The sequence below is a fragment of the Anabrus simplex genome, chromosome 8 (assembly GCF_040414725.1).
Source record: "Anabrus simplex isolate iqAnaSimp1 chromosome 8, ASM4041472v1, whole genome shotgun sequence".
NCBI lineage: Eukaryota > Metazoa > Arthropoda > Insecta > Orthoptera > Tettigoniidae > Anabrus > Anabrus simplex.
The window spans coordinates 189,858,836-189,876,453 of record NC_090272.1 but is presented as its reverse complement, the minus strand read 5'-3'; the positions used below and the strand labels follow the sequence as shown (position 1 = coordinate 189,876,453).

The 17,618-nt window shown below is 40.4% G+C and overlaps 1 protein-coding gene across 1 annotated transcript in view; it reads right to left on the bottom strand.

Moving 5' to 3' along the window:
- The window catches only part of LOC136878945 (WD repeat-containing protein 3), a 135,048-nt gene extending 120,422 nt beyond the window's left edge, over window positions 1–14,626 (bottom strand). The window contains exons 1-4 of the mRNA XM_067152569.2: window positions 14,369–14,626; window positions 12,537–12,725; window positions 7,999–8,208; window positions 7,178–7,375 (exon numbers count right to left, since the gene is read on the bottom strand). Coding sequence (XP_067008670.2) covers window positions 7,178–7,375; window positions 7,999–8,208; window positions 12,537–12,707 — 579 coding nt within the window. The 5' untranslated portion in view covers window positions 12,708–12,725; window positions 14,369–14,626. The remainder of the gene's footprint in view (window positions 1–7,177; window positions 7,376–7,998; window positions 8,209–12,536; window positions 12,726–14,368) is intronic.
- Between the last annotated feature and the right edge of the window lie 2,992 nt (window positions 14,627–17,618).

Below are 17,618 nucleotides of genomic sequence, written 5' to 3'. Positions count from 1 at the left end.
TTTTACACCCCACCATCGTTAAGTTTATTTACCCCCCCCCCCCCCCCAAGTGAACTTTCCAGCAAAAAATACTTGTTTCTTTAATAGTAAAGGATCTTCAAATACCAATTATCACGACTCTAACTTCTTCAGTTTTTTATTTATGTGTCCTCATGAAAGGAATTCAACTACTTTTCACTCCTGCCCCCCAAGATGGTTTCCCCCCCAAAACGCGGTTTTCTTTGTTTTTAAAGGAGATCCAAATACCAATTTTCACGTCTGTGACAACTTAGGTTTTTATTAGATGTATGTATTCTCATACAGTTAAGTCAATATATTTTCAATTCTTTCACCCCCCAAATACCAATTTTTACATCTATAAACTTTAAAAGTTTTGAGATATAGATACACTCATTTTAAAAATCACCCCCCCCCCCCATTAACTGGATTTTCCAAAAACAAAAAATACGTGTTTCTTTATTTTTAAAGGAGATCCCAAACACCAATTTTCAGGTCTGTAATATATTCAGGTTCTGAAATATAAGTAGCCTCATTAAAGGCATTCAACCCATTTTTCACCCTTTTCCACCCTTCCTATTTGGATTTTCCGAAAACAAAAAATACATGTTTCTTTATTTTTAAAGGAGATTCTAAATACCAATTTTTACATCTATACACTTTAAAAGTTTTGAGATATAGATACACATTTTAAAAATTCACCCCCCCCCCCCCTTTAATTGGAGTATCCAAAAAAAAAAGTGTTTCTTTATTTTTAAAGGAGATCCCAAACACCAATTTTCAGGTCTGTAATATCTTCAGTTTCTGAGATATAAGTATCCTCATTAAAGGCATTCAACCCATTTTTCACCCCTCCTATTGGGATTTTCTGAAAACAAAAAAAATACGTGTTTCCTTATTTTTAAAGAAGATTCTAAATACCAATTTTAACATCTGTAAACTTTTAAAGTTTTGAGATATAGATACACTCATTTTAAAATTTCACCCCCTTAGCGACGGAATATCCAAAAATCCTCTCTTAGCAAGCACCTATATCTTAATATGAATATATCCCCGAAATTTCATTTCTTTATGTCCGGTAGTTTTGGCTCGGCGATGATGAATCAGTCAGTCAGGACAAGTTATTTTATACACTGACTGACAGAGCAAATGCAACACCAAGAAGGAGTGGTCAGAACTTTATGCCAATTGCAGGGTAGACTGACTTCACTGAGGTATGCTCATGATGTGAAATGCGCCGCTGTGCTGCGCACGTAGCGAACGATAAATGGGACACGGCGTTGGCGAATGGCCCACTTCGTACCGTGATTTCTCAGCCGACAGTCATTGTAGAACGTGTTGTCGTGTGCCACAGGACACGTGTATAGCTAAGAATGCCAGGCCGCCGTCAACGGAGGCATTTCCAGCAGACAGACGACTTTACGAGGGGTATGGTGATCGGGCTGAGAAGGGCAGGTTGGTCGCTTCGTCAAATCGGAGCCGATACCCATAGGGATGTGTCCACGGTGCAGCGCCTGTGGCGAAGATGGTTGGCGCAGGGACATGTGGCACGTGCGAGGGGTCCAGGCGCAGCCCGAGTGACGTCAGCATGCGAGGATCGGCGCATCCGCCGCCAAGCGGTGGCAGCCCCGCACGCCACGTCAACCGCCATTCTTCAGCATGTGCAAGACACCCTGGCTGTTCCAATATCGACCAGAACAATTTCCCGTCGATTGGTTGAAGGAGGCCTGCACTCCCGGCGTCCGCTCAGAAGACTACCATTGACTCCACAGCATAGACGTGCACGCCTGGCATGGTGCCGGGCTAGAGCGACTTGGATGAGGGAATGGCGGAACGTCGTGTTCTCCGATGAGTCATGCTTCTGTTCTGTCAGTGATAGTCACCGCAGACGAGTGTGGCGTCGGCGTGGAGAAAGGTCAAATCCGACAGTATTTGTGGAGCGCCCTACCGCTAGACAACGCGGCATCATGGTTTGGGGCGCTACTGCGTATGATTCCACGTCACCTCTAGTGCGTATTCAAGGCACGTTAAATGCCCACTGCTACGTGCAGCATGTGCTGCGGCCGGTGGCACTCCCGTACCTTCAGGGGCTGCCCAATGCTCTGTTTCAGCAGGATAATGCCCGCCCACACACTGCTCGCATCTCCCAACAGGCTCTACGAGGTGTACAGATGCTTCCGTGGCCAGCGTACTCTCCGGATCTCTCACCAATCGAACACGTGTGGGATCTCATTGGACGCCGTTTGCAAACTCTGCCCCAGCCTCGTACGGACGACCAACTGTGGCAAATGGTTGACAGAGAATGGAGAACCATCCCTCAGGACACCATCCGCACTCTTATTGACTCTGTACCTCGACGTGTTTCTGCGTGCATCGCCGCTCGCGGTGGTCCTACATCCTACTGAGTCAATGCCATGCGCATTGTGTAACCTGCATATCGGTTTGAAATAAACATCAATTATTCGTCCGTGCCGTCTCTGTTTTTTCCCCAACTTTCATCCCTCTCGAACCACTCCTTCTTGGTGTTGCATTTGCTCTGGCAGTCAGTGTATATATATATATATATATATGTTCTACTTACTTTGTATCTAACTGTAACGTGTTCATCAACTGGTAGGTTAGCTATGGCCATTTCTGTTTCAGCTATTAACATGACCAAATCTTTTTCATTATTTCATTATTTCAAAACAACTAGTGTTTATTTCCATTCGGAATATTTATTATTTTTAATATTACTATTATCCTCAAAGAGTACTTTATTATTAAGTAAATTTTGGAACTTGAGGATAATAATAATAATAATATTAAAAATCTTTTTCCTTCAAAAAATTTTAATCAGGCTTAAAAAGTGCTTTGTAAAATCATATGAATGTCTTCCTTATACAGTTCGCATTTTTAGACTATTTGTAGACGCCGAACATTGGCTTTAGTTATGCCGTATGTTTTCGCGGCTGTACAATTATGCTTTATTTCAGCGGGTTTAATAACCATTAACTTAAAATTGGCATCATAATATCGAAGGGAACTCGTTGAAAATTTGCCGGCAATACCCATTTCACACGTCTCTACAATACGATGACCCATCAGGAAAATATTCTTCCTTACTATAAAACTGTTACTTTAACTCAGCATCAGATATAACTGGCTGCCACTACACCCATGTCTTGCTTGCCGGATTCGACCAACTTCAGCGGCTAGCGATGTATAGGTCTTAATTGCGGACTTTGAAAGTCAACGAACAAGTTTATTGCGCCACGGTATGGCAATTCCGCCATTGCATTTTTGTGCACATACCTCACAATTTCATTTTCGACTTCTTTAAAGCGTCCTTGTTGCAGGCCAATGAATGCATTTTTTTGTGCAGTATGAATTTTTAAGCTATCTTTGTCTTCAAGGTAACGCCGAATATTGGCTTTAGTTATGCCTATGCCATATTTTCTTGCGGCCGCCCAATTATTATACATTTCTGAGTGTTTAATACGCATTAACTTAAAATTGGCATCATAACATCGACGAGAACCCGTTGAAAATTTGCCGGCAATACCTGTTCAACGTATCTTTACAATACGACGATAGATCACGAAAATATTCCTGCTGTCTATAAAACTTAATTTTACTAAGCGTCAGGTACAGCAGATGCGTTATAACTCTGCTACTGAGTAGCCGTGGCCTTTCTAAGAATTCGAAGGCTCGCATGTTTTGATACCATTCTACAGATTTGAAAAACGTTTTTGTAGAGGATAATAGAATGTCACGCCTTTGCTGGCGAGATGTAGTGTTTACAGTGCACCATGTCTTCTGGTATGGGCTATATCAAATTTGTTACTTTCATTGACATGTCTCAGTCTCATCCTTGGCTTTGACAATATGAAAGTGACTGAGGTATGAGTGGTGCTAGTAATACCATTGCTTATGCAGTCAGTCCCTGTTATGAATGGTGTGAAAATATCACTAATAGGGTCGGTTGGGCATGCATTTCAGTGGGCTTGGCAGACTGATATGTAATAGCAACGGCTGGCTCAGTGAGGAAAGCAATGGGGAAACTACCTCACTCCTCATTTCCCTAGTACGCCTCTTCAGTGACGCCTAGGCTATTTATGACAGCTGTTGGCGGAGCTGCAGAGGATCAAACCAGCCTTCGGGCTGAATACCCAACATACAATAGAATGTCATTCTCTCTTCACTATTTTCCAAGATCCTGGGACGTTACACATAGGCACTGTACAACCGTTCGCCGCGGCTAGCGATGTACGATAAAGAGGCGATTGTTTATTGTCAATGAGTTTTGTGTGTGCGCGCGTGGGGGTGGAAAGAAACAGCATGGTTACTGCGTTAGTTGCCAGTGGTATTCATTACTATCAGGCCGTGAATGCAAAACGACAATTGATTTTTCACATGAGATTCTCAGAGATGCCAACTTTCAAGAAAGGCAATTCTTAATGCAGCCGTTAGGGCACCGGGGAGGGGGGGAGCGATGGCCATAGAATATTTTTTTTGAGATCTTACTAACTTACGTATAACTGACAAATCAATGAACAACATATGATTCAATCAGATTCAATCAGATGTAACATATTCAAAGACTGGCATATAAAGAGTGTATGATTCTTACCTGCTAAAGTAACAGGTGATCTACAGTACATATCTGAGTGGAGGTTGAAGGATCATTTCATCTGTTGAGTACTGTAGTTGCTCCCTTAGCAGGTTGTAGTTCCCGTTTGGTTAACGTACACTGGTGACATCTTTTTTTTTTTAATATCATGTGCATTCTCTGCACTAACAGAGCACTTAATAGTACGGAATTCAGTTTTGCTCTTCCTCATCATGCGCATCTGACAAATCGCGGCTACAAACACTACAAAACACATGTGAATGACATTTTGGGGAACGCAGTAAACAGGGCCATCCTTTCTTCCCTAAATTTTTGAACTATTTTTGGTTTATTACTAGCATCACGAGTCACGGAAACTTCATCACACATATTTTCCTGCACAAGAAATCGCTTCATTATTTCAAACCTTTCGCAACCAAACTTGCAATAAATACTTCTTCAACAGTCACGCACAGAGTATTCACGAGACAGAGCAAATGGAGTTTGTCACCACTTTACCACCAAAACAAAGACAAAAGAGCTCGCAAACTTGCATGGAAGTTTGGTGACGAACAAAGACAACAACTCCGCAAGATACACTTCACAGGTGTCTATTTTTCCGGTATTGGAAGCACACACTGCGTTCGGGCGCGTGAAAACTCGAGATATTCTTAAACGACGGACAGGAAAGGGATATAAATGATTACTGAGAAATTCGAAAATAATATTCTGAGAATTCAAGCGTAATGGCATTCCTATTGTATCCTTTGGAACACTTCATACACTTAAATTTAAAAATCAACAAAAAATCGTAATTTGTGATGTGTGATTCGTAAAGGCGTAATTATGATGGGTAATTCGTAATTATTACGATTGAATCGTAATAGTTGGCATCTCTGGATTCTGAGGAAAAATGTAGTCTTGGATTCAGAGAAATACAGTATCACTCCAGAGACTTCTGTGGCAAAGATTTCACATTTCAGTTTTCTTCTTCGAACGGCATCACCTAACCTAACCGTATATGTATCATGAAAACCTGGTTGAAAAGCGCGTAGAGAAATGATAAGCTCCTCGCCAAAAATTGACATGGGAATAGCTTTCCGAAATTTAACTAGACGCGAGAAAATATAAACTATCCTCTGAAATCAGTGATGTACCCTGCCATATCTTGAGGTATATCACATTCTTACTTAATTTCAGTATACGGTATACCATTAAAATTAAGAGATCGTTTATTTTTAATGAGTTAACAACTGCTATCGGCCATGTTATTTACGCATTTATTACGAAAATGTGTTATCCTCTTTCATTTCCAATTTTCTTTAGAGATCAGCAGTCAATGGGTATTCCTAATCGACTCCAATATCGCCTTCAAATGTTGATGAGAGAGCTCGCAAATGTACATAGCGCAAAAACTATACCATACCGAAGATGATCGATCGCATTTTGTGGCAAACGTTTCAGTTTTGTTATTCAAATAGCGACACCTATCCTAACTTAACTGTACTATATGTATGATGGAAATATACTTCAAGTGCCAGTAGAGAAATTACAACCTTCTTGCTATAAATTTACATGATAATAGCCTTTCCGTAATTTAACGGACACAAGAAAATATAAACTAACCTCGTAATCAATGACGCACTCTGCCATATCTTGAGGTGTAGGACTATCTCATTCTTACATAATTGGGGTATTCAGCATTAAAATTAAGCGATCGTTTATTCAGTGTTTATCTTTAACGAGTTAACAACGGTTATCGGACACGTTATTTACGCATTTATTATGAAAACATGTTCTCTTTCATTTTCATTTTCCTTGCGGAAGAGCAATTAACGGGTATTACTAACCAACTCCGCACTGCCTTCGAATTTTGACGAGAGAGCTTGCTGGTGGGCATAGTGAGAAAACGATACGGTACCGAAGATGATCGATCGGATGCAGTATAATGACTAGGTGGATAAATATCGGCAACGATCGAGCACGCATAATCGCTCGTAATAACGGATGCGTCAGTGATAGACCTCTCGCTGTAACCGAAGGATAATACACTGTTTAATATAGGAATTTTGAAGGGACGGACATAAGTTACCCTTATAACGGGGTTCTCGTTATATGCCGTACTCGCTATAGTGGACTTCTACTGTACTTTTGACTTTTGTACACCTAAACTGGGATAAAAAATAAAGTACAAGGCAAAAATCTGAAGTCTACAGATATCATCGCAATGTGCAAGACTTTTGATGACAATGCAACCTAATAAGAACATAATTTGTCAGCTGACAGCAGTAAATTTTTTGCTAGTGGCTTTATGTCGCACCAACACAGATAGGTCTTATGGCGACGATGGGATAGGAAAGGCCTAAGAGTTGGAAGGAAGCGGCCGTGGACTTAATTAAGGTACAGCCCCAGCATTTGCCTGGAAAACCATCTTCATGGCTGCCGACAGTAGGATTTGAACCCACTATTTCCCGGATGCAAGCTCACAGCCGCGAGCCCCAAGCGCACGGCCAACTCGCCCTGCGACACCAGTAAATAAAGTTTGTTTTATTTAGTATCTTCCCAAGTTAAGACAAGAAAACCACTTACCTCAGCTCGATGGCCAACCAACGTCTTGAAGCAGTGCACTGTGTCCAAATCCCAAAACTTAACAAAAGTATCCTTTGAACTTGAAACAAGAACATTATGCTCGGCAAGGAAGCGAACTTGAGTAACAACTCCTTTGTGTCCAGAAAGCCTGTGGAGTCCTGCTTCAGCAACCACATCCCAGATAATGATGTCAGTATCCTGGAAAAACATAAGATAGTGTATACAATATTCCATCATAGAGAATTTTTAAATAATGAGTTGTAAAAATTATGCCTTTTCTGGCAAGATCTAGTGTTTACAGTGCACTATGTCTTCAGATATGGGCTACAACAATTTTGTTACTTTCATTGATCTGTCTCAGTCTTTTCCTTGGCTTTGACAAAATGAAAGTGATCAAGGTATGAGTGATGCTAGTAATGCCATTCCTTATGCAGCCAGTCCCTGCTATGAATGGTGTGAAAATGTTGCTCATAGGGTTAGTTGGTGTATGCATTTCAGTGGGCTTGGCAGACTGATATGTAATAGCAACTTCTGGCTCAGTGAAGAAAGCAACGGGAAACTACTTCACTTCTCATTTCCCCAGAACGCCTCTTCAGTGATGCCTAGGCCATCTATGACAGCTAATGGTGGACCTGTTGAGGATCCAACCAGCCTTCGGGCTGAGGATTGAACAAACATACATACATACATACATACATACATGGTAAAAATTAAACTTTTCACCACTACATGCAGCCAGAGAAGCAGAAAAACTAACATGATCTGTTATGTCAAGGTAATGGGCATTAAGCTATGAGTATTTAGAAGGTAACCACTCTTACCTTTGCTCCTGATGCTAATCTATGACCCTCAGAATCGTAGGTCAAGCAGGAGATAGCTGCACGGTGGCCTGAGAATACAGTCACATTGTCACCACTTTTCAGGTCAAACACTTTAACTGTTCCATCTGAATATCCAGCAGCTAGGTATCGTCTCGTAGGGCTTTCTGTTAGGTATGTTACTTCATGTTTGTCTCCTGGCAGCACAAGAGCCTAAAAACAATTAAAATTGGAATTTAGAAAACAGAATTGGTAACTCCGAAAGAGTTTCCTCGTAGAGATCATTCTGAGAATGTCGCACCTCTTCTTATAGTTTCTTTGGCAAGTAAAGACACTCTTTTTGCCTGAAGTTTAATACAGTTTTCAGGAACGGGTGGATAAATTTCAAGATGCTTTTGCAGCTACAGGAAGTGTAAAAAATGCCTCCCATACCTGCCCTTTGTTCGGGGCTTCCCTAATCCCCTCTTGCAGAACTATGCTGACCATCTATTTGAGTCGTGTTAATGTTTACCTAATTTTGGCACTATGAGTTTCTGTTCCCTTTCCCCTCACCCATCATGTGACAACCATTTGAACACTCACCAGCACAGTACGCAAAACTGTTAATCCTTCTGGGCCTAAGAATAGCTATGCCAATTTGGTACAGGAAAACTCAGAGTTCTTGAATACTAATTCTGAAAGAATTTATATTTATGGGTCCATGTTTTCAATACACAAAAGACTAAACAGTACAAATACTGTAAGTGGTACATTTAATAATATTTAAAATAACATGGTACATCGAAATAGACTTTCAACCTATTAGGTCGTGTTATACATACATAGTACGTGTTGAAGAGATGTTAAGTACAGAACAAAAATGGCCAACCAGACACCAGCGGGATCTGAACCCACAACCTCCTGATTTCGCATCGGTTGCTCTACCAAATGAGCTATGGTACTTAACATCTCTTCAACAAGTACTAACAGGAGTATGCATAAGTCTTTTTCAGGTTTCACTACAAGATGGCGCCAGCGAACAGTACGCAGCGTATGAATTTGACACATACGTCAGTTTGTTCGTCTGACATTGACCTACCAACACACACAAGCTGAGTCCGCCAAACACTAGCGTCTGTGTTGTATCGTTCAGTGATCATGTCAACGTTTGTGCCTGAAAAAGAACATTTGCGACATGCATTGCTTTTCTTATTTAATCAAAAGAAAAAGGCTATGGAAAGTCATCGTTTGCTGGTAGAAACATATGGTGAACATGCTCCGTTGATTAGAACATGTGAGACATGGTTTCGATAATTTAAACATGGTGATTTCAATGTGAAAGACAGTGGTGGGACCAGAGCGGTATTGTGTATTAGGAACTCTTGAAGCCTGAGGAAACCATTAATGCACAACACTATTGCCAACAAATGATTAATTTAAATCACGCATTGATCGAAAGACGACCGGAATGGGCCAGAAGACATGGCAAAGTGATTTTGGTACGTGACAATGGGCCGTCTCACACAGCAAAACCAGTGAAGCACACCTTCAATTTGCTTGGATGGGACATCCTTCCGCACCCGACGTACTCCCCCGACTTGGCACCATCTACGCATTAATGGGGCACGCGCTCGCAGAGCAGCACTTCAGCAATTTAGAGGAAGTTGGAAAATGGCTTGACGAATGGTTTTCCGCAAGAAACAAGCAGTTTTCCTGGCATGGTATTCATAACTTACCTGAAAGATGGGTGAAGTATGTAGAAGCCGATGGCCAATATTATGAATAAACAAAAAATGAATTTGCATTGAAAATTACGTGTTTTCTTTACCACAAAAACCGGCAAAAACGTATGCATACACCTGGTATGTATAACACGACCTAATAGCTTGAAAGTCTATTTATATTACAATGAGGTCAAGAAAATTCAATATTCATTAACATGGTACATGTTTCAACACTATGTGCGTCATCCTCAGACATCTTAAACAAAAACAATTTGAATAAATAAAATAATGAAAAAAATGAAAAAGCTTTTAAAACACATTGTGCGGTGTCTTGTCTTGGAATATCTCCTTGCTTCGGATTTAATAAGAAATGAGTCGAGTTAACTTCAATCCTTGCACCCTGACTTGGAGTTTCGCTTATGAAACAGTGGCAGACACCTGCAGAGTGCTAAGACTCCATTTTCACAGGAAAAACACGGCAGCATGACATCCAGTCACCTGATTTCATGTAACTTACAGCATAAGTAAATATGCCCTGTCTCTGCTTGCAACTTTGAAACCTTTGTTTACAAATTTCGAATTTGCTGGCACTACCAACAGAATAATCACCAGCCACCACTGCCACTTACAGTTTTATTAAAACAACGTGCGTTGTGACAGCTCGCAGCATGGTAGTTCTAGTTGGCAGTTATTATGGCAACCAGTACACGCCTCCCGTTTAAGCCAATCCCAGATAGTGGCGCCCTCTCCCTTTCTATAACCTGTCTTAAAGCTCCCTGAGGTGGCCGATCTGAGCTCCACATTGCCAATGCATGGCCCTTTCATGGCTGCTTTTGAGTGATAACATCATAATTTGTTTTATGTGTTTTTGAAATCAGCAATTTTTGTGTTAATAACTGTTATCGTTTTCAAGACTGTGTATATCATTTTACAATAGTGTAAATTTTAGTATCGTGTAATGTAGCGATTTAAATTAATCCTGTTATTTATTGAACTACAATACATCTCGCACAGTTCAAAGCACAGCTAAACCATGAGGGCGACCAAGAAATCATTCACCTTGATTAAAGGCAAGCGTAAAGGGGAGGTATAGCTCAGTTATTTGTGGTCAAGCTCACTATATGGTATGCGCCTTATGGGAATATTTTGAGGCATAAAGGGAAAACAGAGGCCTTCTGATAGATGTTAGTAAAGTTGTAGAGCGAACAACAATAACATAAAAGATAGTCAAGCTACAGTGATTAGAAAAGGGAAAAAAAGAGAAAAGAGCCATGAGCAGAAGAAGAAGAAGGGCAAGAGAGGGAGAGAATGAACCTCCACACAACCATTTTCCTTTTTGTTTTAACATCTACAGAGAATGAACCAAAACAGAGTATGGTGGTAGTTCCGTTGACCCTTCGCAGATAGAAAAGTATACAAAAATTATGCAGAACAATACCTAAAGTACCGCAGAGGAGAGATCCTTCATTTATGGTTGCCAGGACCTCACCCCTGAGACTTGTGACCATTTTCTGTATTGCTATTGGCTGGCTTGGGTCAGCTGTCATAAAGACAAGTTTTCTATTGCATCATGTACTTGATATATTAAATACTCTTCGCTTGCATCATCTGTTCCTGCAAGACTGCCAACACTGTTGAAAATAAGAAAACCATGCGGTTCCAAAAGTCATGGTGTGTGATCGTTAATTTTACTTTTTTGTCACCTTGTTACTTTCTGTCATATTTTAGCAGGACTCCGGGGGATGCCAGAGGTCTGTCGGCCACTTTGCAGCTCTAACCTGGGGGCTTACGCCCCCCAATCTCCTTTGCTTGCCCCCAGCCCAATGGCCTTGTCAAAAGCTAGACCTAACCAATCCAGCCCAATGGTCTTGACACTAGCCAGACCTAACTAATCCAGACCAATGGTCTTTTCACTAGCCTGGTCTTGTCACTAGTTCCTAAGTTGGTAGTCTTATGTAGAACATTGCACATTGTTCAAGCTGCATCATGTTGGATCTACAGTTCAATGGAATCTTTACCCAGAGTAACTAGATAAAGATCTATAAGGCCAGAGATCTAAAGGCCAACCAAGAAAAATATGGATCACTCAAATGAAATGAAATGAAAGGACGTATGGCTTTTAGTGCCGGGAGTGCCCGAGGACAAGTTCGGCTCGCCGATGCAGGTCTTCTATTTGACTCCCGTAGGCGACCTGCACGTCGTGATGAGGATGAAATTATGATGAATACAACACATACACCCAGCCCCCATACCAGAGAAATTAACCAATGATGGTTAAAATTCCCAACCCTGCCGGGAATCGAACCCGGGACCCCTTTGACCAAAGGCCAGCACGCTGACCATTTAGCCATGGAGCCGGACATGGATCACTCAAATAAAACAGGACCTGGAAAAATGAGGAGTGGAATGGTGCAGAATTCAAGAAGAAAAAAATGTAGATAGACTGACAGAAATGCAGAGTGCTCTTACACAGCACCCACACAACTAGAAATAGTTAAATTATATTGTTGTCGTCGTCGTCGTCCCCCCCCCCCCCATCCCACATTTTCAAAATTTGCTCACTGAATAGACAATCCACTTCAAATGTATTTTTGTTTACATTATTTATTAAGAGGGGCTGATAATCACATTGTTCACCATCACCAAGAAGTAGTATACTGACCTTGAACATGATCCTTGCACCAAGAAAGGATCCAACAAAAGTTCGGGCCCACACAATGTAATTGGTTTGGTGTTCTTACAACTGAATTATTCCTTTCATAAACATTATGTTCAGTGCATACATTACCCTAACAGATAGGCTAATTTACCAGCACTGATAACAGAAAATATACAAACCTTCTCTCCGAGTCGAAGATCCCACACGATGATGTCTTCACAGGCTCCTACAGCAACATAGCGACCCTCTTGACCATGCAGCGTCACAAATACAACATTACAATTACTGCTAGCAATTATGTTGAACTTCCCAGCAGGAACATAGCGAAGGTACTGCTTTGTAAGACCCATTTTCTACAATACTATCACCTGAAAAGAAGAAACAGATCATGTTTGATGATGCTTGTTGTTTAAAGGGGCCTCGGCCCCTACAGATCATGTTTTAAATACTTTAACAGGTATAAGAGAGGAAGGCTCTTCATTTGAAGATCATGTCAAGGGAACAACCAGTTTAAGACAGAATTTGAACCACAGCCAAACAGAACTTCATGTTGAAAACCTCAGTGTGGCTGCCTGCTGAGATGATGTTGCTCAGCCATTATGTCTATGGTAGCAAAATGCTTCTTCAAGTAGGCCAATAGAAGAACTTACAGCTTGTAGAAGGCATGATTGATAATGCATAAAGATAATTTCAAGGAATTAGGAAACTAATTTATTAAGACTTGTCCTTAAATAAAGTCTGCAAAACAGCAAGGTAGTTGTGTCATCATAACAGTATTTTTGTGTATCCAATATTCTTTGTAATTTCACCATCTTGATCTAGATCTTTCATTTTGATATAATACACTGAATATTCAAAGTGTCCAAGCAGTGCTAAGATATGGTAGATTTTTTAACCATGCTTTATGTTGCACCGATACAGATAGGTCTATAATCTATCAGATTCATTGTCTGTATTGATAGTTTGACCACACAAGTATGAAGGATGAGAGCTTTCCACCTAATCAATTACATTAAAACACAGTACCGGTTTCGACCTGTTAAATAGGTCATCGTCAGCTGTTGATGAACCTGCTTATTCAATAGCGACTGTACAGAATAAAACATTACTATAGCGACTGTACAGAATAAAACATTACTAAGATTAATCTGCAGGTTCATCAACAGCTGACGATGACCTATTTAACAGGTCGAAACCGGTACTGTGTTTTAATGTAATTTAAATTAACAAATAGGTCTTATGGCGACAATTGGATAGGAAAGGGCTAGGAGTGGGAAGGAAGCGACCGTGGTCTCTGAGCTGGTGTAAAAGACGGAAACCATGAAAAACCATCTTCAAGGCTGCCGACAGTGGGGTTCGACCCACTAGGCCTATCTCTCGAATGCAAGCCGATAGCTATGTGACCGAAACCGCACAGTCACTTGCTCGGTAATTTTATTAGTAGCTCTATGGGACAAATAGTAAATACGTGGTAAATACATGGAAGATAATATGTTTCCTTACTGAAACGTAATAATGTAAAATTCACCTTTCACATTACACACCGTTCAGATGCTGTTAAATATTGGCTATTCATTATTAAATATGAAATTGTACGTCAAAACTATGAACATTACACAGCAAAGCTCAGAGTGCAGTAGTGAAAATAGTGACATTGCGGTTGTTGTTTTTTTACTCCGCACCGACACAGAAAGGGATGGAATACGAAAAGGCTACGAATTTGAAGGAAGCGACCGTGGCATTAATTAAGGTACAGCCCCAGCATTTGCCTGGTGTAAAAATGGGAAACCATAGAAAAACACCTTCAGGGCTGCCGATAGTGGGGTTCTAACCCAATATCTCCCGAATGCAAATTGATACCTACAAACCGTGCAAGTAGCTGTGTGGTTTGGATCACATCTCATTATGAATAATGCATGATGCTCATAACTATAAGTTGATGACTGTATGAATTTAATACCTAAGGCGTAAAAACTAAAAGCGGAAAGGGCCATTACATGATATAACTCACCTTAATACAAAGATCTTCAAAACATGAGCTATAAAAAAAAACATAACCTAGCATCCCTACGTAGAAAAGCTTTACAATCTCCACATAAAAAATAGAAAGAAATAGTACAACTTATTCAACGCAACTAATTTTCACATCCGCTAATCGAACCATTTGATAACAGCATTACATACTTCAAAATACTCAAACTATCTCCTCATCAGCACACTGCCACTGCCATACTTCGTAATCGTATTTACCCACGTGCACGTGCACCAAATACAGTATCATCGATTATCAAACAAACTCGCGCACATCGATACTACAATACACCGCGACCGACCTACTACCAAAGAGAATGCCTACAACTAGGAGTGGACAAACAAATACAGTAGAGAGATAAGCCAAAGCCTACTAGATACTAGAAGGCCTGGGGCCTGTTCCACAAAAGTATGGTCTTGTACATTACAAGTAAATTCTCTAGTAACTTGTACAAATACCAGAGTTTCTGTTCCACAAAAGAATTCTCTACAGTTGTACTTTACTACTCCATACTTACAAATTACTAGTGAATTTTTATAGGCGTGTTCCACAAAAGTACTAGTACTTGTAACTTACTAGTGAATTGAGAAGAATTCTCTACCAGTGAAAGGACAATAATATATAAATGTACTAGTGCTATTTAAATACGCTTATTTTGGATACATTTTGATAAATATGTGGTCTAGCAGTAGTGATAGTGATGGTGATGAAAATGAAAACTATCGTCTGTACAGGGAAAGAATAAACTTCCAGTTTAACACTGTATTTGAATAAAATGAACGTTTTAGGTTAAGCACAGTACAAGTGGAAGAACTTTTGATAGATATTGGCTATAGCTTAAAATATCCTACGAACAGAAATAAATCTCTCTGCTAAACAACATTTACTAACAACATTACATTGGCTTGGGATGGCAAAATCTTCGGTCTGTGGTAGCTGCAATAAATGATATGAAATTTCCTCAAATTGTTTGTTGGCCTGAAAATACTGAAAAAAACATATTCCAAGAAGGACATTCCTGGAATCATTAATGAGCAGAATATCTCTTACATACGTCCAACTTTTCCCCTCAAAAGCTCCATGAACTTTTCCCAAGTCAAATATTTCCATCCAACCATTTATTTTGTCTGGTTTTTTCAGACTCTCGCTGAATCCACCGAAACAAATATCTTTCCTACCTTCTATTTCCTTCAAAATGAATAACTTTGTTTCTCTTGACATCATTTTAACAATTCATGCAGAGTTTGCAATTTCGTAACAATTAAGTTTGGCGGCCGAATATCGGTATTAGCGGCATCTGATTCCTAATGACAGACCAAGACTCTCGTAGAACATACGCGAGGATCGCGGAAGAACAGAATGGGTGATAATAACGGAGTAATTTCCTATCATCAAAGAAATAAACTGAAAAATAACATCGTAGCATTAAAAAATTCACAGGAATATTAGTTCTTTCAATCTTTGCTGCGTACGTTACAGTAAAATACGATATTACGATAAATGAGGCAAGCATAACCCAGTTCAACGAATGGAATACGAAGATAAACAGCTGATTCATGCTATGACGTAGTATGTTTATTGATATGTCGTCACTTGTAAAACTTGTAACAATTCACTGGTAATATACAAGAGACTATCAATCGTTTGTGGAACAGAATTGTACAACTCCATACATTACAAGAACCCACACTAGTAACTTGTAATGTACAAGACCATACTTTTGTGGAATAGGCCCCTGGACAGAAAGCCAATTTCTTGCATTAAAAGCATGGGAATAGTTTTTCTCTTTTCCACCGCTAGGTTCGCGTTTATGTTCTGTTGTTTGGCGTGAATTCTATGCTGACGTGTGTTACTGCAACATGTTTTATGAGAAGAAATAATATATTAAACTTTATTTTACAAGGTAAGGCCTTATCTAACATGAAATATGAAGAGTTTTGTCGTTTTTAATTTATTTGGTCTCACGATTTACAATATATGGATGGTTGCTGAGATGCATTTACAGTAACATTTGTTTAGTTATGTGCTTCCAAATTACCGTCAAGGTGGTGGTGATTATTGTTTTAAGAGGAAGTACAACTAGGCAATCATCCTCTATATAACACTAATCAGAGAGAAAAACTGGAAGGGGCCCGACACTTCGAAAAATGAAAGTATCGGCCAAAGGAAGACAAGGGTCACCAAGGGCGTGAAAATAAAAGACTCCCTAGCCATCGTAAACCTAATAGCGTAGGGGTCGGCAAAGAACTAGAGTTGACCAAGGAAGGTCGGATAGGATAGATGAAAGTGAGGAGCCTGGCACAAGTAAGTGGAAGAAATGCCAAGACTCAGCTAAGGGCCCCGTGGTTGCCAACCCACTCTCAAAAATTTCAGAGTCCCTGGGGCCAATTACCGTCAAGTTTCTCTTTCCATTCTGTAGGTTAAGATGGTTTATTGCCGGGCTGAGTGACTCAGACGGTTGAGGCGCTGGTCTTCCGACCCCAACTTGACAGGTTCGTTCCTGGCTCAATCCGGTTGTTGAACGCCATGTGTTTTCTTTCGTCAGAGGTCAGCACAATGAGACTGCTTCAGCCCCAGTGGAAGGGGGACAGAGTCACGCGCCTCACCGGCGTCAGTGAGTTCCGAGACTTGGACGAGCGTGGGTAACAGTATTGTGTTTGTGCGCTACAACATGGACCACGGCGTCCTAATGTATATTTTGTACAGTGTAAATAGTTTTGTGAATAAATGAAGTACGTAATGTACATTATGTTGGCCTTCCCTTTGCACTTAATGAAGTACATTTCGTGGACTGTGGGAAGAGCTAGGCCTCGTTCAACACGAGTAAGCAACTCTAAAACGAGACCGAACATTTTGGTCCTCCAGTGCCCGATGTGATTCAGTGACGATATTACATCTCATAATCTTCGCATTTAGGCCTATTAGTGATAACAGTTTATTTACAAGTGTTTACATTTGTGAAGTACGAATGTGTTCGTTTTACCGCCAAACTTACAACCACCCACGTGCCAAGTACTGCGCAGTAAGGTACAAATGAGTGACTTCAACTAACGTGCCGTGTATGTGATTCACAACCATTTTCTACATGAAACACTGTGACTTGTGATGTGATTAACTGAGTTCTAATACAGTTCTCATTCATTTTAAACTTCGAGATTGAAGCGTGTGTTGCCGCCATCTTGCGCGGACGAATACAGTCTTGCCAACCCAATTGATGGAAATTCCAAGG